Source organism: Octopus bimaculoides, chromosome 1 (assembly GCF_046866305.1).
Source record: "Octopus bimaculoides isolate indiv1 chromosome 1, ASM4686630v1, whole genome shotgun sequence".
In the NCBI taxonomy this organism is placed as follows: domain Eukaryota; kingdom Metazoa; phylum Mollusca; class Cephalopoda; order Octopoda; family Octopodidae; genus Octopus; species Octopus bimaculoides.
The window spans coordinates 53405127-53429601 of record NC_142928.1 but is presented as its reverse complement, the minus strand read 5'-3'; the positions used below and the strand labels follow the sequence as shown (position 1 = coordinate 53429601).

Sequence of the window (24475 nt, the reverse complement as noted above, 5' to 3'; positions counted from 1 at the left end):
ACTATATTAAAACAAGATTTCTATTTGATATACCAAATAACTTTTAAGTTTATATATCATATTTCAAGTATTTGTAGTATACAAAATCTTAATAGTAATAGAAAATTAAAGAATCAGATGAAAATTCTACCAATTCTACCACACTGGTTTAGCATTTTAAAAATGATTTTAAATGACAGAATAATGAAACAATGTTATCTAGAGTTTGAAACTCAGCTATAAAATTAAAATAATATCAAATGTTGTGATATACAATAAAAAATAGTTTAAAATGTATAAAGATATTATCAATCTGCCCAACAAACATTTAAAAAGGAAAACAGAACCAATTGTGATAGGAACAGTATGAATTTATATAATAAATACAACAGTACACCATAAATCCAACAAGAAAGAATGCAGATGACCATGAATATCACAAAGATATTTGTAGACAATGATCATTAAACCTAACCTCAAAGTTGTATTTACAAAACCCCCCAAAAAAGTGTCCAATAAATTCTTTTGAAATTTCAGTAAAAGTAACTAAATATCAATAATCACTTAAGAAGATTACTAAAATTGTCACTTAGCATGATGTAGTTGTGTGCTACTTTAATAAATTCAAATAAAATCAAGATGATATTTTACGTATGTAAGGTCACTTAAGATGGATGATATTTTTGAAACAATGTTGAAAGGTGGTGAAAATAGGATCTGACACTTATCTAAATTATAGACACAAGTTATTGTATTTGAATACTATTAAATGTATGATTTTAATTATGATAATTCAGTGTGATATTATGAGTCTTGATCAAATTAGCTAAATATTATATATATATATATATATATATATATATAGTGATTTTTTCGTGACAAGGCATAATGCCTTTTGTGTATATGCAAACTAAACACTGAAACCTCTTAAAAAATAATGCATTTAAATTAAATTTATCACAAGACAATTTTCTAATTTAGACTTCACAGTAATGTAGTTAATTATTTTAGTTAAAGCTTTGACAACAGCTTTAATTATCCAATTTCTATATTCTAATCTGAGATGTCATTCACTTTACCATAAACATGTCAGAACACCATACAAGAATATCTTCAAGTTAGATGGTTTCTTCTTTTCAAATAAATTAGCCTTCTTTTTAAATCTCCAGTCCTTATCTAAAGTGCAATATTTTTTCAGATATATAATTTGAAAATCCTAACAAAAAAGGAAAATATATACATCTTTTAATATATCTAGTGAAAACATTAAATGCATGAATTTTACCAAAATGGCAATTTCATGGAATTAATTGAATACTTCTTACATAGTTGTCATACATAATATTTTGACTACAAGATAATTTTGTAGATTATATAAGAGAAATAACAAATAACAATGGAAAAATAATTGAAAACCACATTTTTTTAATATTATGATTAATAATTTTATTATTAAAATTTTGAAATTTAAACAAAATTAACAAAACATAGATAAAGAGAAAATTTTAAATTGAAAAATTTACTTGAATTAGATATAAGTCCACATATTTATTAAATCCAATATGGTGACATGAATGAACGTTATTACTTTAACTGTCACATACCAGTCAAATGTGATAATTGTCCCACTTGGAAATGTTAACCAAAAATTTATTTTTAAAAAACCCAACAAAACAAACATCAAACATTAAAATTATACACCCAGTGGTTTATCTTACGAAAAATCTATAAAGTTTATTCTTTTATATATTTAAAGAAACTAAGGAGATAATTCTTTAAAAATGAGATTAACATGTAAGAAAAAAAATTTATTCATAAGTTATTACTAGATATCATTTATATAGAAGTGCAAAGAAAAATTTTAAATTATAAATTATTATTATTATTATTACTATTATTCCTAGTTAACACTAAGCTAAATTACTTTAAACTGATTATATGATTAAACACGAATTGGTCTTCAAATTTAAATCATGATTAATATATTATTGCTGGTGGTAATATTACTGTTATAATTGTTATCAACATCATCATTATCACCATCATTATTATAAAATAGCTATCATTATTATTGCTAAATGTCATAGTTGAAAAGTGATAGCTGCAGTTGTGATAGGTTTACAATGATGATTATGAGAACAACTATTTTTATTGTTGCTGATCAAACACAGAAAGTATCAATTTCTTTCCATTTTGTATATACTTAATTGAATAAATGTATTTAAATTCTTAAATTTTAAGTTGTCTTAATCATATATTAGACTTAGATAAATTGATGCTAAAATAGCGTGGAAAACATTAATAAGATGATTAAAGAAAATGAAATTTAGAAAGAAGTGGCAATATATTTAGGTTTACTGAGCAAATATAATTAGAACTGATATATAATGATAAAAAAATAAAGAAACCTAAACTTAAGAATAGGGTTGGTAAGTAGTCATTATTTAAGATAAATCAAAGTTTAGAAAGCTGAGATTATTTTATTTCTAAAGGAATAAAATAAGACAAAAATATCAATTTCCTATTTTAAGATTTGATAGATTAAAACTCTTCATAAAGTAAATGTTCAGATTATTGAGTCTTCTCTATCTATACAACCCCAGTACTAATTGATTGTTTCTCAAATAAATCTATTCTAATCTAATCATTATTTCTAGGAACTATGATTTAAGTTATAAAATAATATATATTTTTAGTTATAAAGTAATATATATTTTAGGTAGTGAAACCAAAACAATATCAAGAAACAATTTAAAATTATTTAATTTTCAAATATCAAAAAAAAAGTATTAAAACTTCAATTTTTAATTAAAGAAAAATTATATAATGGTGTCTTGCATGCAAAATACAAATAAAATTCTCCTATTTGGTTATTTTGTATAAGTAACAACAGGTAATTTTTGTAACAGTGTTTGCATGCATTCCAAACAACTTTACAACATGAATATATATTCAGTAATATATAATGCAAGAATTAATCAACTTACAGCATAAATTTGTAAATATGGAATGTATTTAGTCAATCATTATGGAAAAAAAGAACACTTTAACATGCACGTCTCATGAACATTTCTCCTTGGAATAAATCTTCAAATTAATCATTGGAAAACCCCCAAAGAAATAAAATTACACACTATAAAAATGAAACCATTAACAGGCAGTAAAATTTGAACATAACTAATAACAGTTATGTCTATAATTTTAAAAAAGTTTGTAAACTAATGTATTACAAAGATTTCCCTTTATTTTAGTTAAGAAGTTATTTAGTAATCAGCAAGAGACTAATTGTCAAAAGGCAAGAGCTAGTAGAAATATTGGAGGTGATGTAGTATAGAAATCACCTAAATATAAAATCTTAACAAATAAGAAAAGATTGACATAACTCCTAGTTATACTATTTAGTATTGCTTTATGATATGGTATCTAGTGAGATAGTATAAAATTGAAATTCATTTCAAAGTTTAATAATTAGAAAATAAAGGAGCAAAATTCCTGGAAAACATTTGAAGGCTATAAGGATCTATTTCTATTAAAGTTTTAATGAATTTGAAAGCTCATATTAAAATAGCTAAATTTACACAACATTAAGCTCATCATAAAATAACGTATATTAAAAAAAAAAAAGAGGAAAATGCCTCAACAGCTGGATCAATGAGCTCTGAGATAAAAGTAATAAAATGAATCTACAAAGGACATTTCACTTTTCATAGTGAAGTAATGATACCTGAAGATTTTTTATATCTTAGGTACAATTAATTTTAGCATTATTGCATCATTTATAGCCATATGAATATTAATGATCACTACTTTGTTCAGTATGAAAAGATGCTGCAAATGATTGAACTGCAGAGAGGCCCACAGATGGTTGTTACAGGATTCATCATTTTAGTCGAACAAAGTAGTGATATTATATCAAAAATTTCCAAAAGCTCATTTATTAGTAGAACCAGGGATAAGTGGTTAGGTATAAAAGTTTAATACCACCTACTACTAGTACAACAATACTATTATATAATTTTAGTTCCAGTAGAAAGGTAATATGGATGAACACTATCATGCCAATCATGAAAAGAAATCAGTATTAAAATAATAATTAAAAAAACAATGAAATATTGGAATTGCAAATATTTCTTACAGAAATCAATGAATGAAAGACGTAACTCTATAGATAAATTCTTGGGTTCTGTTGCACAAAAACTCATGTAGCAAGCATGCATACCAGAATGTGAAACAACTTACACTGGATCTAGTGCTGATACAAACAGAAAGACAGTATCAGTTGTGGATACTGCTATTTGGTTGGCAGAAAAACAACTGCCCAAATGCTAGTTTTTTATTAAATTAAAGACTAAAAACTGTAGTATCTTTAAGGAATGATGTCATAATAGAAATGTATATCAAAACACGATCTCCATTTAATATTTGCTTAGTCAGATTCTTCTTCTCCACTTGTCATAAAACGTCCTCGCAGTCCACTTTCTGACTGGGTTACGGACTGAGTGGCCTCCTCCACCTGATAAATAAACAAATAATAAAGATATATCTGATGTTTTTCTTTCTTTTTATGTGGAAGAATTTACATTAAATGATGATGATGATGATTCAATAATCAGAATCTTAACAATGGCTGCAAAAGTGAATTATATTACACAAAACCAATATAAACATGATAGAATGAAAATAAAACAATGATATGACTTTTTAGCATTGCTTTGACACTTTAAACATTTCAAATTGAATTAAAGTAGGCTATAGAAGACAAACCAATTGCTTTTAGTCTAAATTTTGAAATATACATTTTGATTTCTAAAATCATAAACCACACTAAATAATAGAGGAGAAAGAAAGGGAAGCTGCAAAGAAAGCTGTCTGAATAAAGTAAATGAAAATAAGAGATTGTTTGGTTAAACATAGGATGCAATTCATCTATTTGGTACTACTAAGGCCCCTTCATACTGGTTGCCAATGACTGGTGAAGCTATGCTTGTCATAATATGGAGACTGTCAGTAGTTGTATGTCTAAGATAACTTGTGATCAGTTGACAGGAAGCACAATACTTGTTAGCATGGGTAGATCTATTACATATTGAGATAGTGTATTCAGCTGTGGAGCAGGAAACATCTAGGTTAGTTGAACTATGAAGACTTGTACTCCATCATGTACTTGTAAGTTTGCTGATGATGTTTTCAAGTTGAGACAGCAATGAAGAATAACACTTACATAAACTGGGTTTTCAGTTCTCAAAAGAAATGTTCCAAACCAATATTACTTGGTGTTTTGCTTCACTGTTTCTCAAACAGAAGGCAAACATCAGTATCTTAGATGGTTTGGCACAGAGTAATTCTTTTCATATTATGGCATTAGCTGAATGAGGAAGTTTGTCAGTTTTTCTTTTACTATTGGACTATTAAGAAATCTGTATCTTGTGTGGCAACTCACAGATTATCAGCATAACACAAATCAGTAAACATCATCAATTTTTGGTTGGTTATTGGTATAGATATTGGAAAGCATAGAATAAAGTATGCTCTCCTGTCTTCAGTCTACAACACCTACTTCATTTATGACTCAACACCACAAAAAAAAAAAATATCCTGTTGTCTTAAGGTAAACCTTTCTTCATACAGCCAAACTCCACAAGAAATATCTTGTTCTCCAGTAAACATTCAATTTACTTTATAGGTGAGAATCCCTTTATAGTCTCCAGTATTTTGCCAAACAAACATCTATTACAGACTGCAATAAGCTGCAGAAAAGTCAACAAGCACCATGCCAGTTACCATCTCTTTTTCCAAAATCATTCTTAATGTGGTGCTGAGTGAGGTTGAATTCTCAGCCTATATTGATTTCCCAGAACAAATCTTGCTAATGTCATCTCAGAGATGTGACATACATCCACTGCTGGTACTTTTCTGTTAAGGACTAAGTGCTTAAAAAGCTTACAGGTACGATTGGGAAGCAAGACTGATCTGTAGTATATATTCTTCCCAAGTTTCAGCAGTACCAACCACAAACCTTCTAGATCTCAGGAAGTTCATATGCTGTCAGACAATGACTATACAGCTGTAGAAGCCACTCCTTTGTCTCGGGTTCAAAATACTTGATCTGTTTAGTTGCAATGTCATCTAAACTAATTGTCTTTCTGGATTTAAGATATAAAATAGCAGTCTCCAGTTCTTCCATGGTTAGTGAACTGGTGTAACCAGGATTTATCACTGTACTTGTTACAGTTTAACTTGGTACTTCGTACTTTTCTCATTCAAGATCAAGTGATGAGTAATTTGTTTTGCATTGACCATTGGTTGTTGAGGCTTTTGGACTTTAATATTAACCTTGAGAATTATTAATTAGAAACCATATCTTCTTGGTCATTGATATATCTGGAGATATGATGTGTTCAGGTTATTTGGAACTCTTGGAAGGGAGTCATCTTTTTATTGATAAAGGTTGTTTCTTTTGATAATGGACACATTTTAAACATAATGACATCATAGAGAATAACTAATTCTTCAAAGAGAATAGGAATGTACTCCATTCTGTAGCCTAAAGGAATGTGTACCAATGTAGTTTTCTTGACAAGCTTAGCAAATTGACATAATTTCTAGGTAGTGGACTGGCAGAATCTCTAGAACATTTGACCAAATACTCTGCCATATTTGTTCCAGCTTTTGGATGCTTTGTTCAAATTCTGTTGAATTCAGCTTTGCTTTTCATCTTTCCATAATCAATAGAATATAGTATTAGCCAAATATTAGGGGTGTCATCCAGGCTTTTTCAAACAAAAAAACTAAGTCTCAGAATCCTGAACTAATTTTCTTAGCATTACTTGTACTTTAAGAGTAGATGAGAGTAGAAATACTAAGGTCATAGTATTCTTGTACAGAGCATAACCCAGTTATTACTAACTCTGAAAGTCATTGTGCCTGTTGGAAGTCAATAGAAGTAAATTGTGTGCTGTTGATGGTAAAGATAACATTTAAAAGGAATCAGAACTGATGGCTGTAAACAGAAAGGGAAAAATGGTTTTTAGTTCTACTTTAAATTTGTATTTATCTTTTTAACCTTTTTGTTACCATATATCTGTTGAAATATACTCCTTTATTTCAATTAATTTTGAAAATAAATCAGCATGAATTTTTGATGGAAGGTTTTACTTTAAGTCAGTTTTAAACAGGAAGTTTTTTTTAATCATAGAACCAGAAGTAGCTTCAGGCAAATTGGTAACTAAAGGGTTAATCCTTTCCTTTCAGCCATTTGAAATGACAAAAGATGATGGTTACTAGTTTCTTTACTTGATTGATGACTAATCCAGCATACTGTAGATATGCCATTAGCCCTCTGAACCTGTAAGAACACTTTAGCAGGCACTATTTGCTTGACTATAGTCCTGGAAGATGCAAAAGTGAGTGACCACATGGTTTTGTGTTAACAATTGTTAATTGGTAGAAATATCATTATTTTCAACAATAAACACAACACCATGTGACTGTCTGCTTTTGTGTCTTCCAGGGGTATAGTTAAACAAAATTGCACTTGCTAAAGAGTATTCATGGATTCAAAGAGTTGGAGCAATTAATGTTTGTTAAGCTATGAAATGCAAGAAGAAGGAGATTTGATACCATTCAAATAACTAGAAGATTATAACAGTTATCACATATTATAAAGTTATCATTTACCTGGAGTCGACTGCATATAGTTTGATATGTTTTACTATTGAGAGTTGTTTCTGGTACACCTTGCAGTTCAAAATCTGAATAGTATTTCTAAAAAATAATAAAATTAGATATAAGTCTTTTATACTGAAAAATGAAAAACAATTCTTTTTTTATAGATATAACATATATAGAAATTTTATTTCATAATTATTTTGAGAATCTTATTAAATGTTTATCCAGCATTAGTTTCTAAAGTTTCAAATTCCGTTTATTTATATTTGACAATTCCTCCCACCCCAAAATGATGAGCTAAGAAAGGTATTTTAAATTGAATTAAAATTTAATGTACATATATAATTAAATATATGTAAGAAAACCCCCATAGCATCAGTATATCATTTAAAAAAAAACAACTTTTAGCTAATATTAGAAACCTTTTGGGGTAATATGCATGATAATATTATACATTGTATATCTTTATCAGATATACAATATATTACATTATATATCAAATGGGGTTCCTCCAATCAGAGGGGTGCTCCAGATAGAGCCACTACTTCTCTGAATTTAGAGATTACAGGTGTGATATTATGGACACATGATAAGAATGTTTTGGGAAAGAATCACTGGACAGGTTTTATAAGCAAAACCAACTAGCAGGAGACCCAGGGGTAGACCAAGAGCAAGCAGGTTGGATAACATCCATAAGCTCAGTTGATCTTGCTTAGGGATCCAGCTATATCAAATGGAGACTTTCTGAAGGAACTAATGGAAGATATGCTTGAGGACTCTGCTTCCATGATACTCCTAGGACTAAGTGGGCAAAATAGATGAAATGAAATAAGATGTCTTTATCGATTAGAAATTGAGAGACTTTAGGACTATTATTTGTTAATACATATGACCATTATTCCATTCCATAACTTTATCACAATCTTAATTGATAATATAAAAGTAATATTATTGATAAAAGCTTTAATTTTTATAATAAAGGAATGCAAGTTATTGTTATTTTAAAATGTTTGGTACTAAATAACCATAAGTCAACTAATTGAACCAATAAGTTTTCAATTTGGTAAAAAAGGAATGATTTTAGCAGCTTGTGCAAATGAGGTGAACAAAAATACTTAATATTTGAAAAAAAAAAATGTAAAAGTATAAAACAGTCATAAAAAAATTAAGTATTCCTTAAATATAATTCATTAAATTTCTCAAGACAAAGAATTGTTGAATATTTTGGTTCTGATTCAACTAATCATAACCAATTCTTAGGATATTTATATATGTGAGTACAATTGTATGTAACAGAACATGTACATCCAAGCATGGAAAGATCTTTGTCATGTGTGCATGAAAAGATGTTAAATATAATTGCACACACCAATATTATTGCTCTTTAGTGAGTCTCTAATCAAAGATATTTATTTTTGAATATGCATCAAGAATACATTAAAGAAGCTTAAACACTATTTTTCATTAAAATGCATTTCCTCTATAATTAAATGCATTATAGAGGATATGCATTAAAATGAAGCTCCTCTGTAAGAGAAATTTAACACTGCATACCTTGTTAATATTCATAATGCATGTTAATTGGTATGGATGAAGACTCAAATCTAAACGTTCAGTGAGCCAATCACATATCAACTTAGTTTGTCCAGTGTACCATTGCTGTAACAGAACATTTATATTTATTGAGCAAAATGAATACACTTCAAAGTAAACGGTAAATTATACAAGTTTCTCTATCTTTCATATTTTTAAAGCTAGCATAAATTAAGCAAATTTGCAAGTTATGCTCTGTTATCTGTACCTAATGTTGCTTCTTTTGTGAATTTTAAAGTTAATTGTAATTTATATTTGAATGAATATCAACTGCAAATATTTCAGAGTTATTTACCCATTAGAGATACTTACCTATTTCAGAGTCATTTACTCAATAAAGAGGAGACTTTTAATTATCACATTTCTAAGCTAAAATTAGTTTTATTTATTTAAATTTATGTATTAAAAAGAGATAATGCATATTATAGGTTAAGAAAACATATTAATATATGTACTATTTTAACCCTTAAACAGTGGGAAAGGGCTGCATGAATATGTGTGCCAAATGGACAAAAAAATTTAAAAAACTCTTTTTTTAAGAATAATTTTTATAGATATGTTAATTCTCTAAATGAAGTATTAACAGTAACTGCACGATAAAGTGTAGTATATTGCCACTTAAGTGTGGCTGACCCCTAGGGGTGGATGTTTTATAGATATTTTCACATTAAATATGTACAAAAACTACAATAATTATTAGTCAATTCTACAATAAAATTTACAATCACATGATCAAATAGTACCATTAAATTGAGTGAACATAAATTCATCAGAGATTTCCATGTTGTTGTCAAACAAATGTACAACTGGAGAAAAATTGGTGCTTTTTTTCCATTCAGAACTGATTAATGCATCACTTTCTTCATCATCATCATCATCTACCTCATCTGAAGATGGAGGAAAGTCAGAAAAAAACTTCATCGTTAAAGGAATCTTCCATTTGCGACTTGATTTCTCATGCTTACACTGAAGCACATTTGATGAAGTAGTTGCTGTAACCATGTAAAATTTTTGAAATATCAGTTGATGATGTCCACTGTCTAAGGGTTAAAGCTATTCAATTAATATGTGAAGGCTCAGATACAAAACCAAATATTAGCTGAATGGTTTCACTGCCTATCCAACAATCTTGAAAGAAGAAATTTATTGTGATCATCATCATCATCATCATTTAATGTAGTCCATGCTGGCATGGGTTGGACGGTTTGACATGGGCTAGAAAGCTGAAAGGCTGCATCAGACTCCAGTCTGATTTAGCATGGTTTTCTATGGCTGGATGCTCTTCCAAACACCAACCACTCCAAGAGTGTAATGGGTGCTTTTACATGCTAGCGGCATGGGTGCCATTTGTGTGACACTGGTATCTGCCATGACTGCGATTTTGCTTGGCTTGATGAGTCTTCTTCTCAAGCATGACATGATGTCAAAAAAAAACTGTTAATGTTCAAGTTACCTTCTTTTGCATTTAGTACTTCTTGAAGAATTTACCTTTCCAATATTATTTTTAGAAGAGCAGTATTACTCAATACTCTCCTAGAATAGTATGATTGATACATAATTAGAAAATGTAGATGTCAGTGTTTAGGTAGAATGCTTGTAAGTAAATGGGTTCCTACACTAAAATAATTCATGAAGCAATTTTCAAACTATAACATACACAGATACACACATACTTTAATGAAGAGGAGGACGTATTAAATAGTTTTAAGCGGGTATAAACCATAGAGAAATTTGATATAAGGCACGTAAGGTAAATTTATTGAAAAAGAATACTAAAATTAAACTATACTCTTTGTAGTGTGTGGAATGTTTTTGTATATAACCTTTTTGAAAGGTTTATTTCAGAAATAAACATTTTCATTGAATTTGGAATATCATTCTGTTAAAATCCAAATATATTCCATGTCATTTTATTCTTAAACTATTTTCAAAATTTTGCACCTCTGTCTGGAGTGATTTCTTGACTTCTCTTCAACACCATCATCATCATCACCACCACCATTTAATGACTGTTTTCTATGCTGGCATGGGCTGGACAGTTTGGCAAGCTGGAGAGCTACACCAAACTCCATGTGCCTGTTTTGGCAAGGTTTCTCTGGCTGGATGCTCTTACTAATGCCAACCACTTTACAGAGTGTAATGGGTGCTTTTTACATGGCACCAGTACAATGTGGAACTCACACAATGTGGTACCAGCACAGTAATATCTATCCATAAAATAAAAATTACTATTTATCTATATATTGATGGGTATAGGAGAGCCAGCTTCAACTGGAAACATCCTTATTTCAAAGGTAAGCTCTGGTTCTCATATAATTTACTATGAAGAAAAAGTAAGGACTCAGTTCACTTACCTCAAATATATTAAGTGTCAATAATTCATCAGCGAGTCTTTGTCTTAATTGCTCTAAATTTCCTCGCATAAAATCAACATAAGCTTTTCCAAGTTCATTCACAGGTTTCTAAAAAAAAATTAGAGATATAGCAATATAAACATTAACTTTAAAAGAGATATTTTCTTACATATATTTTTTATTGCTAACATTTAATCCATTTAAATAAAAGGAAAATCTTATGCTTGGTTTTTTTATAAGCTACCAAATTTTTCAGCAGAAGAAATAACAGATCCAGTCAAGAGCAAATTTTTTTACTTTATAGCAACAAACATCAAAATAATGATTCTTTAATTCTAATTTCAGTAGGGAAGGGAAACAACTAAACATTTAGTAAAGGGAGTTAATTAAAAAGCAAAGGCTTTTGATATCTTCCTTTTTTTTTTAAAAAATATAATTAACAATTTCAAACACTTGCAAAGGGGATGTATCCTTCACCTTAAAAATAAAAACTAATAAAAATTCAACTGAAGCTTATTTTACAATATTGCATAAATCTGATAATATAATTTTAAATACTAATAACTTACCGTAAGTGATAGAATAGACGAAAAGAATGTTCCTTCATCATAACGAGCAAGTTTACTGAGAACTGATTCCAAAACAGATAATAACTGTAAAATAATATTCAAATGAATAAGAAATATACTTTTGACAAATTTGGATACACATTTTGTTTAGAAAAATGACAAATAGAATTAAAAGTTGAGAAATAATAGTAAAGGTTAGGAGGTTTAAATGAGAGAAAAGAAAGCATTAAATAATACTTGATTTGTCTTATTATCAATAATAATATTAAAATAACTTTTTCTTACTTGCTTTCCTGTCTGTTTGTCTGTCTGCCCCCCACCCCTACCCTCAACTTTTTGTTCTTTTCCTGTCTTGCAAACTGCTTGGTGACCTTACTAGTGTTGGTGGCACAAAAAGCATCCAGCACACACTAATAAAGTGGTTGGTGTCAGGAATAGCATCCAGTTGTAGAAACCATGCCAAAGCTGATATTGGAGCCTGATGCAGCCCTGTGGCTTGGTGGATTCTATCAAAGTGTCCAACATATCCCCATGGAAAATGGATGTTAAATAATAATGATGATATGAGTATGCATGTGTGTGTGTGTATAAATATGTAACATATTGCTGTACTCAAGAAGACCCACCCACCACAACATGTAAAAAGCACTCACTACACTGTCGGAGTGGTTGGCATTAGGAAGGGCACCCAGCTGTAGAAACACTGCCAGATCAGACTGGAGCCTGGTGCAGTCTCCAGGCTTCCCAGATCTCAGTCAAACTCTCTAATGAGTATATATATATATAATGGTTTTATGGGTGTGTGTGTGTATATCCATATATACATGTATGTGTGTATATGTGTACTGGGTTAACATTCAAGCCCTGTTTATTCCTGTCAAATGCTGGAAGTTTTCTTAGACTATTCAAGATGGATTTTGTTATAGGAAAATGTATTTTCACTTCAGCATGATGTACATACTTGTTTTGTGAGCACTGAATGCACTAGAAATAAAGTTTGGTTCTGTGTATATTTATATTTGTATGTGTGTTTGTTTGTTTGGACACAGCCTTGTCTTACCATCAAATGACTGTTAATGAGTGTCATCATCATCATTACACAAGCAATGTTGTTCATTTCCAGTCTTCCATGGAGAAATAACTGAGTAAAAATCTATTATATCACAACATACAAATGCATGATAATGCTGTGCAATATAATGTCAACTGGAGATTATGGAAGAGTGCAGGCCATATTACAACAGTAGCAAGAGGTGAAAACATTTTAAGCAGAGAAAAGGATTGTTCTTAAGAATTTACTCTTCTCAGGGTCCTTACTGGATACTAATAGCAAAATTTTCTCCCTTATCCTCATGAATGGAAACATATTTTAACTACCTGTTTGGTTCCACCCTATTAGTAAGGGTTAAGGTTGGGTTTATGCTTAAGCTTTAGCTTTTCTTGAAGTACTTTCATCTCTTATAACATAGGCATATAACTCTAATAGGGTTTAAAGACTTATTTTTTTCCATTCCTGGCTTTTTTGTGACATCATTGTGAATTGTCTATTTGATGAGGTGTTTTAGACCAAACAGTAGAAGAATATGCAAGAAGTTTAAAACTGCGAAATCACAAGGCATCAAGCACTGACAGGCATAATTAAACAACATACATACTACACACACACAAACTAGGTATGTAGATATTGACCATGCAATACAAAAATACCCAAGAAAACTACCCCAATTAAAATGACACAGCCTATTCAAAGATATAAACTATAAATGCTGAATTAAAACAGAGAGAAATCACTTTGTAACAGGAATAAAACAGCAAACAGCAACAAAATGACATTGATGAACCAAATGCTTGATTGATCAATTGAGTAATTAAATAATTGATTAGTTAATTAGTTGACTAATGGACTGATAATAATAAAAAAGCAAAATATAATCAGTATCTGAGTTTTTATTGGCAAAATGCCCCTTGCAACAAAATTTGGTGTCACAAATGAATGTACTCAATATACTCTGTAAAATAGTTGATGTTAAGAATGGCTCCCAGTTGGAAAACCATGTATAAATGGAATGTATGAGTAAGTCATGGTTCTCCAACCCATGGTAGAACAGAATGTGGAAATAAAGTACTGCTGCTGATGTTATACACATACACACACAAGAGAGAGAGAGAGAGAGAGAGAGAGAGAGAGAGAGAGAGAGAGAGAGAGAGAGAGAGAGAGAAAGAGAGAGAGCGAGAGAGAGACAGAGAGAGAGAGAGAGAGATAGAAGGGAAAAATTGTAAACTAGTTACTTCATGAACAGGAATATTTAAAGTACTTACTTTTTCAACTAAGCATTTCCCCATTTGCACCTGTACTTTTTCAAGGAATTCATCAATTTTTGTATGGTATTGGTGCTATAAAAAAATGTTAGTTTCAGAGACAATAATTTGCTGAATGTAATACATGAATTAAAAAATGTTCTTTTTAAATATTTTGGGTCAAATTATTACATTGATATTACATATACAAGTTCTGTTGTGGGAAGAAGAACTGGACATTTTGAAGGTGTCCTTTTATCTTTGAGAGAGAAAATTTTGTTTTCTTTTTCCTCATTATACTTTTTTTTTTAATGATTCTTGTTTAATTGAAAATATGGTTCTCTGCATTTGTGTTTGCTTAGTTTTCTATGTTGGATATCATTGATAGACAAGTGAATAAATGGAGACTAATTTTTCTCCTTCGTGAATTTTTATTGATTCTTTGGACTAAATAATTCATGTCCTTGAATAAACTCTTATACTGAAAGGAAAAAAGAGTTCCGCTATGTTCAATCATATATTATACCAGATCTCATTGGAATATGGAAAAATATTCCAATAAGTGTGTGTGTGTGTGTGTGTGTGTGTGTGTGTGTACAGAGAGAGAGAGAGAGAGAGAGAGAGAGAGAAATGGGGAGGGTTAATGAGAGGGAGGCAGAGAAAGAAAGAAAGGGCAAGATTAGTTATATATATTTCTTGGGTAATATGAAATATGTACTTTATGTATTTCATGTAATAATTAGATCTCTCGAGTTGCAATAAAGTATATGCTTATGACTTTTGATAAAAATGTTGACAATGAACCAACTTAGACCTGCTAGAAATAAGAGTCAAATTTCTCTCATATTATACTTTGCCATCTTTAGAAAAATGGAAGGACATAGAATATTGTAGTCATAGACACACTATGTTTGAAAAAATAGACAGGCTGTCACAGCTGGATTACTTTTGGTCATAGATCTGCTAACTCAGAGCCAACCTGAGGCTAAACAATACTTTGACAAGTCAAAATATAAAACAGTTCACACTTGAGCTTTTCAAGAAAAAAAAAATTTAAAAAGTCACTTAATGGCCTGTTGCAGTTGGAGTACACAGTTTCATACTGTGAAAAATTCATTTTATTTAACAATTTGTTCATTGTTTCTCAATGTAATTAATGATTTTGAAGGAAATCAAGCTTTATGAAGATGACCAAATGCTAACACCTTTCTGAATAAGCATAAGGGAAGCTTTTTACAAAAGCTAAGGATTTCCATCTATTCAAGTTACTTTAAACAAAAATTTGAAAAATGTTTAATAAGAGTTATTTTAAAAGGTAAGCAACAGTCATTCTAGAGATATTTTGCTTCTATGTACAGTTTAGATGTGATTATATTGAAACAAAATTTTAATTTTGAAACTATATTCTTAAAGTGGTAAATAATTCAAAGTACTGTATGTTTTCAATAAGTAGAAGATATTACAGATGAGTCTTTTTGGGGTGGGGGTTTGGGCTTTTATGCTGCATTTCAGTGCTGAGTATAAAGGTTGGGAGTTAATGTTGTCAACCACACTGAAATAGAGCATTCAGTATTCCTTATTTGCATTTTATTTCTAATAATCAGAAAAAAATTAGAGCTATAGAGAGATATGTGAAGCTGCTCTTATTCTTTCAGTGCACAGAGGTAGGTTTGTCTTAGATTAATCTTTACTAATTTCCAGTGAGCTTTATGAAAATCAATTTCTGTGAAAAGGGAATTATTTTGAAGGTAGTATGCTAACTAACATCCTATATAACTATTTTTATTGTGCTATCATTTGAGACAATTAAGAATGTTGCCAGAATAACAAAATGGGTAACTATTTAACCCAATCAGATGAGATGTGGCATAAAGAGAACTTAGGCAGAAATATAAGAGAAATTATATGGTTTAGTCATCTAGATTTTTTTGTCATAAGGGTTTAAAAGTATGTAATGATAACTTTGACACAGATACAAATAAACATTTTCTCAATTTACCAACTGTCATTCCACTAAGTTTGAATTTTACTGAAGTTGATTTTGATTTTCATCTCTCTAAGGTCAATAAAATATATACCAGTAATGTACTAGGTTGGTTCAAATTTTAAGCTATTTGCTGAAGTCAGAAATGAATATGTTAACTGAATTTTGAGGATAACTTATTGAACAGCTTTTAATTTTTTTTCCTTGAAATAAATTGCAAATTTTAAGCTTATTTAATAAAATAATACAATGAAAATGATTGTGTTGATATTATCAACAATTGGTTATTAAGAACACACACACACACACACACACACACACACACACACACACACACACACACACACACACACACATATATATATATATACATATGTATGCATAAAGTAGACTTTAGTATTTTAAAATACTTACAATATTTTCCCCGCTGTCCAAGGCACACAGGTGCAATGCCTACAAAATAGTGGAAATATCATATAGCAAAAACGAAGGTTTCATGTTTTGGAATCTATGTTCCATGTCATACCTACCAAAGGAAATAGTGCCTTATGAATTTTTTTATACTTATTTTTTCATGGCAGCAAGCATGAGATAGGTTTCATTCTCATATCTGAATCTGGAAGAATTAGTCTTACATATCAAATAGTTAAATACAAAGCAGGAATTGCACCTGTTTCCAGTTAAAGCAAAAAATATAAGTCTTTCCCAGGAACAAAATGAAGGTTGTAAAAAAGTTTGAACTTAATTAACCAATGCTTTCTAGCATCTGAATTTTATAACCGCTTCTTTCAGAGATCATGTTCTTGTTCACTCTAAGTGAGTCATGCTCATTTTGGCTTAATACATTCGCATGGGTAGACTTATTTAATAGCCTTCATAGATAGACTTCCAACTATGAAGTATTTTGAAATACAGACAGAATGTTAGAGACAAAGTAAACTTGCCAAATCATCCTAATACAAGGAGTACTGATAGGTTAGCAACCACCATTATTGTTAGGTAGTGATGACCAACCCTCTTTGCAACAACTATTAGAAAAGGCCACAATAAATGGCAAAAATTAAGTTAAATGAATATTACGTAATAGGAAAACAACATTCAAGGTGTTGAGTTTTTTCCAATAACATTAAATGGGGATAAAGATGTAGTAATTGGTTGATAGCATATCAAACCAAGCAAGTTTTCTAGGATTTAAAAAATTACTGCAAAACAGATAAAATTCAAGATCTGTTATAATCCTTTGGTAGTTTAATAGTGCAGTGAAAAGTTTGATGTTTGACAATACAAATACTTTTAGGCGTCTACCATACTCTGAACACCTTGCTTCTCTGGGCATAGATACTTGAAGCTCCAACATCTGGCAACTGACTTAGTAAATACCCACAAAATTATTAACCATCGCGCCAATAACCACTCTGAGCATCTTTTTGAGCTTCATGTGTCTAACACAGGTGGGCATGCCTACAAAGTCAGGAAACAGCACAGCTCCCATGACTTTTGGAAAAATTTTTTCACACTCAGAGTTGCTGAAGCATGGAACAAACTACCTGCATTAGTTGTTAGTTGCTGAGACATTGCATCCTTTAAAACCTCCATGCATCTTGAAATTCGCCAACACTACACCTGATATTTCCCCCTCCATACACATGCAAACATATACATCATGACTTTCCTGACTTTTGTACATAATTCTATGTACTGTGCATGCACCTCTGTTGAGTTGTAGTGCACCTGAGCACTATAAACAATAATTTCATTATTATTATTTATTTTATTTATTTATTTATTTATTTATTTATTTAAGGAGCCAGATAACCACAGAAAGAAAAATACAGAAAAAGTAACTTTAAACTAAACGAAGTACTTAATACATCTCACCAGCACAACAAAATGTAGGTGTTAAGGCTCTCTTTGGAGCCAAGACTCTTATATGGAAATGAATTATAGAGTTGATAAAAATCTAGCAATATTTAATATTATTTTATATATACATAATGTTTGTATAGAAATTACAGTCAATGAAAAATTTGATCATGCCACACCCATGCTGGAAAATAATATCACGTGCATACATCATCAAATTTTTAATTGAACTCTAAGTGGAAGTAAAAGACAAAACCAATGAAAAATATAACAAAAACAAGGCATAAACTCAGAAAGAATGAGAAACAGACAGGAAAGACTTTAAAATAATAAGTCCATTTGAATGGATTGGCTAGTATGGTACCCTTACAATGAGTAATGCATCTAAAAACAAAGGGGTCACAAAATAAGAGATATATTGAACAATTAAAGGATTTAACACAGCATTTTATTGTGTAAACTGATTACAAAAACATAAAAATTGAATATAACCACATAAAACCCAGCTTTGTTACATCCTAGAGATGATAAAAAAAATGATAACAGTATGCCCAACAAGCCACTCATTTCAGTATCCACCCCTGGTTAATGGTTACCTTTAGAAGAATTAACTAAGTTGCAAACACTCATGCTAAATGTTGTCTTTACTCTCTACAACAACTGTGTTATCACTGACCAATTGTTGGTGTTTATTCACAGGTAAAATTGATGCAAAGCAACCATTCGAAAAGCAAAAGATACTGTTGCATATGGCACATTCTGAAAGCTCTCTCACTACTCCAAATTATGATAAATCCTTCTAGTTTTTTGCTAAAGGGATCTCCACTAATTTTGCAGAATCCTATAACCCACTATGGCACAACTGAAGCAGCAAACACAAAAGCTAAGAAAGCTTTCATGTTTGCTGCTTGATTTTCATCCATTTTCATGTTTCACACACTAGATAAAACTACACTCAAACTTTCAGTATTCATTCCACCAACCTCACTACCATATAAACACACATGCCACATCTGAAAACACTTCCAGCCACTCTAAACCAACAAAGATATCAGCTCTGCATATATTCAATTTTCTTCACCCTCAAATAGTATACTCTAGAGCTAGCTCCTGTTTTCACCAACCTCTTTATATCATCTACAGAAATCTTTCTTGGGATAATGCTACAGTGTATCTCGTCCCCAAAAAGAGAAACCTCTCTGATTGCACCAACTATCATACTATTACTGTCACTTCCAACATCTTAGGAGTAGTTCCTTGCCCTTGAGAAATTCAGCAAAAACAATTTTGTTGCACTAAATATCAGCAAGATTGTGTCCTGCATAAAATACCTCTTTTTACTAAACTGCTTGCCTATGAATGTCATCCAACTTAAATCTCTTAAATGGTGGAAACTTCCTGCAAAATCATATCATTCCCAAGTGTGTTGGCAAGGTTCTCCCCATCATTTCTCATGTGTTCCAAGGAGGATTAAGTTTTTCACACTTCCTTCTCTACAGTAACAACTTATTTGCTCTCTTCTTTAACAAAACTTATTCCTATGCTGATAATACTACTCTTCCTTCCTCTTTAACCTTCCACACTCAGGTATCATTCATATGTATTCTGGATACCTCACATCAAACCTGCTGCACTGACTTCAAGAACAGAGATACTGAAAACATTTCACAAAGAGAAACGAAAATTTTAAATCTCTCAACACAAAAATATAATCAATGCACATACCAAAGAAACACACCTCCACTCCATTCTTTCTAGTCTTGAACAATACACAATAAAAACCTTCAAAACATTACAAATGCTAGTATTCACAATCACTGATGACCTTTCCTGACAATGTCATCTGCAACATAGTAAAATGAGTTAGACAATACCAAGAGTCCTAAACAACTGCTGACTCCCTAACAAGCTCAAATGAGACCTATAATTGAATATTGCTCCCATATCTGTTGTTACATATAAAAAAACAACCTAGATGAAATTCAAAACTAAGCTGATTGTCACTCATCAACACACATGCCTTGTCTACTGACTCAAGCTCTTCTACAGCTACTATCATGGTCTCTAGTCCCCAGAGCTACTTCCATACCACCTTCACCCAAGCCCACCCAGCTCTCCTCCTCTTGTCACCCATTCTTGTTTTCCCATCCTCAAGCATTGCAATAGCTCCTTTCTTTAATCAGCCCTCACCACGTCATGAATTCTCATGGAATTCCCTTTCTACCCATATTTTCACCACAAGCTAAACATTAACTACAATAGTTTGATTAGTATCAGAGGAGGGTTTGGGAAGAACATAGCATAATCCCTAACTCCCAACCAAAAACCAGTAAAAGAAATTTAAAAAATAGATAAGTAAATAAATAAAAGTAGTTCTTCAACTCAGATTATGGATTCTATAAAGCTTGAGTGAAACCCATGAGTTTATTGAGTATTTAAATTGCCTAGTCAGAATTTTAATAAAAGTCATACTTCATTCAAAAAGAATAATCCAAAATGTTATTGTGAAACCAATGAAATGATATTTCCAAAAGAGCTACTCATTAATGAAATTAGTAATCTAGTGCATTTGAGGAGTGATAATTGGTACAATTATAAAACAGATTATTTCACCATTAAAAAAAAACTCTCATGTGATAAAGTAACTGGGGAAAACAATTACTGAGCTAGTATAAAGTTACTAATGAATATATTGCTATTAGTAAAAAGAATATAAATTTGACATATTTTCCACACAGCATATTACACGAAGTAAAAAATAGTTAATTTCTTGACATATGAAACAACAAACAAAAAAACTCTAGAAGTTAGGACAAATGCACTGGTTCATAGTAGTAATGGTTAGTATAGAAGTAGCAACATGACCATTTGTTGTAATATTAACTCACCTCTGGTTATATGGTACAAAACTATCTGTTTTAAAGTGTTCAATTTAAATTAAGACCTTCCATTATTATTTTAAGCAAAATCCTTTTTCATAAGTTACTTCCAAACACTGGGTTTATAATGGAAAAAAGTTATTTTACTAAATTCTTCCAAATTCTATAGTATTCAAAAATATTATTGGAAAAATTATTATATCACATATGTAGACAAATATAGGCTTTAGCGGGTAATAACAAGAAACATAGATAATGTGTTCATACAAAAAGCATTATTACCATAACCATAACCATAAAAACATTTTACATTTTTGCTCAGAAATTTGCTTTTTATATATTTTCTTTACTCAGTTGTATTCAGTTTCTCTCATGTCTTTATAGATTTAGGTCTGCTTTCTCTTACATGCTTTCTTTTACATGAAATCATTGTTTCTATTACTAATACATCTAGCCTGTCTTGTTTCCTTTTATATTTTTGGCTTCAAATCTGTTTTATTAGAAGATCACTTCATTTCATATTCTAATTTTTCTGAATTTACAACTTTCAGTATTCTATAAGCTACAAACTGTTGACTTAAACCAAAAGTAATTTTGTAGACAGTTTTTCAATAAGACCCCAGACACTTTATTTAATTAAACCCAAACTTAACCTTCACATATATATATATATCATTTTAAAAAGAGGATATTCTCTTTTTTGAAATATTTTAAAACTTTTTCTTTGTGCAAAAATGGATTTGATGTTTCAGCAATTCACATAGTTGCCTAGCAAATATTCTGCAGTTAGCTAGCCATTCAAAAACTAACAGTTCTACAAATTTGATTCAGGTAAGAAAAAGAATGTATTTTGTATATAATTACACTGAATTTTCAATAACAAAATTTAAAATTTAGCTAATGATTCAAATACTTAGAACCTAACCACCAAGCTAAGATAAAAAATAAAGCATTAGAAAGCCATTACTGGCTTAACACATACCTTGTTTTTGCAATCAGTGATTACGTTAATCATGACACAGACCTCAGAGTGAACTATGTAATCAGTTCCTTTGCCACTCTTCTTTAACCAGGTCTCAAATGCTTTTAAAGTGCTAAAAAGCAATCAAATTATTCAATGATTTAATATAAAATTTATTACATAAAATTACAAATTATATAAATATTAATTAGAAATTGAGTAATTAAAAACATTAATACTTTACACAATTGATTATTATTTTCTGAGTTTTGGATTAATAAATATCAAACAGACCCTGCTTTAAAGGTGTATTAATTTGAATACATAAATACAATTTAGTTCTTTACTTTTCATACTTCATTTTATACTTTAAGTATATATTTAAGTTGTCTCTAGAAAACTAGAACATCCAGAAATTCAGCAGAGTATGTCTGGTACCAAGCTTGTCAGAGGTCTAGTACTGTACTTATATTTTTGTTCATTTTTATATAAATCCTCCTATATACCAAAGTATGAAAATGCATCCTCTATTCGTAAGGTTAAACGGTATTAATACAACATATCAATTACTTGTTAAATGTACAATAATTACCGTTTGGCCGCAGCTTCAATCATATCGGCAGCCATAATTTTAAGTCTATTGTCTAGATGCTCCGCAAAAACTTCCTCTGGCCACCTTAAATCTCGAATAAATGATTGAAGGGCATCTAACTTCCATAACATGTCTTCTGATGTTGCACATCCATTGCTGAAAAAAAAAAGATACAATCTTGATCAGTATGATTATATTAATGATATCAATGTGAAAGTATAATGATACAAAAAAAAAAAAAAAAAAGCAAAGAAAATGATGTTGAAAGCATTTAAATAAATAACAATGTTATGTTTCACCAATTAAATTCTTGTTTTAGTTAGGTATTTTGTTTTCCTTTCCAGTCAATAACGATAATAAACTTAAAAGCTTTCAAAGAAAAATAATGTGTGGTGATGACAATAGGAACATTTTATTTTAAAACACAAACTACTCATTGAAGTTACTCATAGAATTTTTTTAAGTGTGACAAATTTTACAGTAGAATATATATTTTCCATTCAGTTACTAAAATTGCCACCTTTCAACATTTTTCTATGAGTGAATTCTAAAATTTTATGTAACTGTGATATTGATTTAAAAGTGATAATGTGAAGTTTATTATTGTGCCTCTCTGGATGTTTGATATTGCCTTCTAATAAGTATGTTTATCAATGTTTAAAAGCAAAAATATATATGGCTGTATGCATGAAATTTAGTGAAAGAAGAAAAAAATGTAGAGAAATGTAGAATAATCGTTATTTCAAAACTTTTGCTAGTTAATTATATTATATGTGCTGATAGTGTGAAAATTCCCCATGAGATTAAACAACTTTTTAATTCGGTTGATATATATATATATATATATTTAACATATAAGATAGCAAGAAGCAACTAAAAAGAACAATTGAAGGAATCTTCAATTAATGACAACTTTTCTAGAGATATTATTGGAATATTGGAAGAAAATTAATAGAACATTCATGAAAAAAATAAAGACAATTGAAGTATGTAATAAAATGCTATGTTAAAAAGGTAAATGCTTAAAGTCTATTTAAGCTCATAAAACCATTATTTAGCTTCAGTTTCAATGCATGAAGTGAATGAAGATAAATCTTCCAAATGGATGGTACATGAATTTATTGCACTTTGATCTAGTACTTTTCCAATAGGTACTTTTCCAATAGGTACTTTTCCAATGATGTTAACATAGATACAACAAAATTTCCCAAGTGGATTTGGACTCAAAACTCATGAATTGGTACCTTTATAGACTGAGCTATTTTATTTCTAAGATGTTTTAAAATAAAGCTAAAGATAAAATGAAGTAAATAAATTTTTACCATGAAACAATATCTAAATAACCAGCTCTGTACAGTAAACTATGGTACAATATATCAAATAAAGTAAAGAGATTAATTTTTTGATGAACTATCAGTTAATATAGAAAACAAGAGAAATCAAAGTTTTACAACAATTCATATAGGTTAGAGAATATATGTTCTGAAATGAAACTTTTAACTGAATGAAAATAGCTTATAGTAACAACTGATGAAATAGAATAGAGTTTTGAGAAAAAGTCAAGAGTATCTGGAGAATATAATGAAACAAAGTTTTATGAGTATTTTTTTGTACAAACAATGTAACACATTTTAATAATTATGATGCAAATTACATAAATTTCAATCAATTTATAAGTTAACTTAAAATATGTGCACTGCTAGTATGACACTGCGGTAATGGTCTAGCAAGTGTT

The 24475-nt window shown here is 30.1% G+C and overlaps 1 protein-coding gene across 27 annotated transcripts in view; it reads right to left on the bottom strand.

Moving 5' to 3' along the window:
• Nucleotides 1–2170: 2170 nt before the first annotated feature.
• The window catches only part of LOC106881656 (calcium-dependent secretion activator 1), a 240691-nt gene continuing 218386 nt past the window's right edge, over nt 2171–24475 (bottom strand). For 25 of the 27 annotated variants that reach the window (XM_089359056.1, XM_089359105.1, XM_089359161.1 and 22 more), the window contains 9 exons: nt 22741–22896; nt 22170–22281; nt 16860–16898; nt 14483–14557; nt 12164–12247; nt 11595–11702; nt 9202–9306; nt 7657–7743; nt 2727–4492 (listed from right to left, as the gene is read on the bottom strand). In XM_089359056.1, the coding sequence (XP_089215182.1) occupies nt 4406–4492; nt 7657–7743; nt 9202–9306; nt 11595–11702; nt 12164–12247; nt 14483–14557; nt 16860–16898; nt 22170–22281; nt 22741–22896 (853 nt within the window). In that variant the 3' untranslated portion in view covers nt 2727–4405. Of the gene's footprint in view, nt 4493–7656; nt 7744–9201; nt 9307–11594; nt 11703–12163; nt 12248–14482; nt 14558–16859; nt 16899–22169; nt 22282–22740; nt 22897–24475 lie in introns of all 27 variants that reach the window. The other 2 variants (XM_089359140.1, XM_089359365.1) reach the window with 1 other exon arrangement.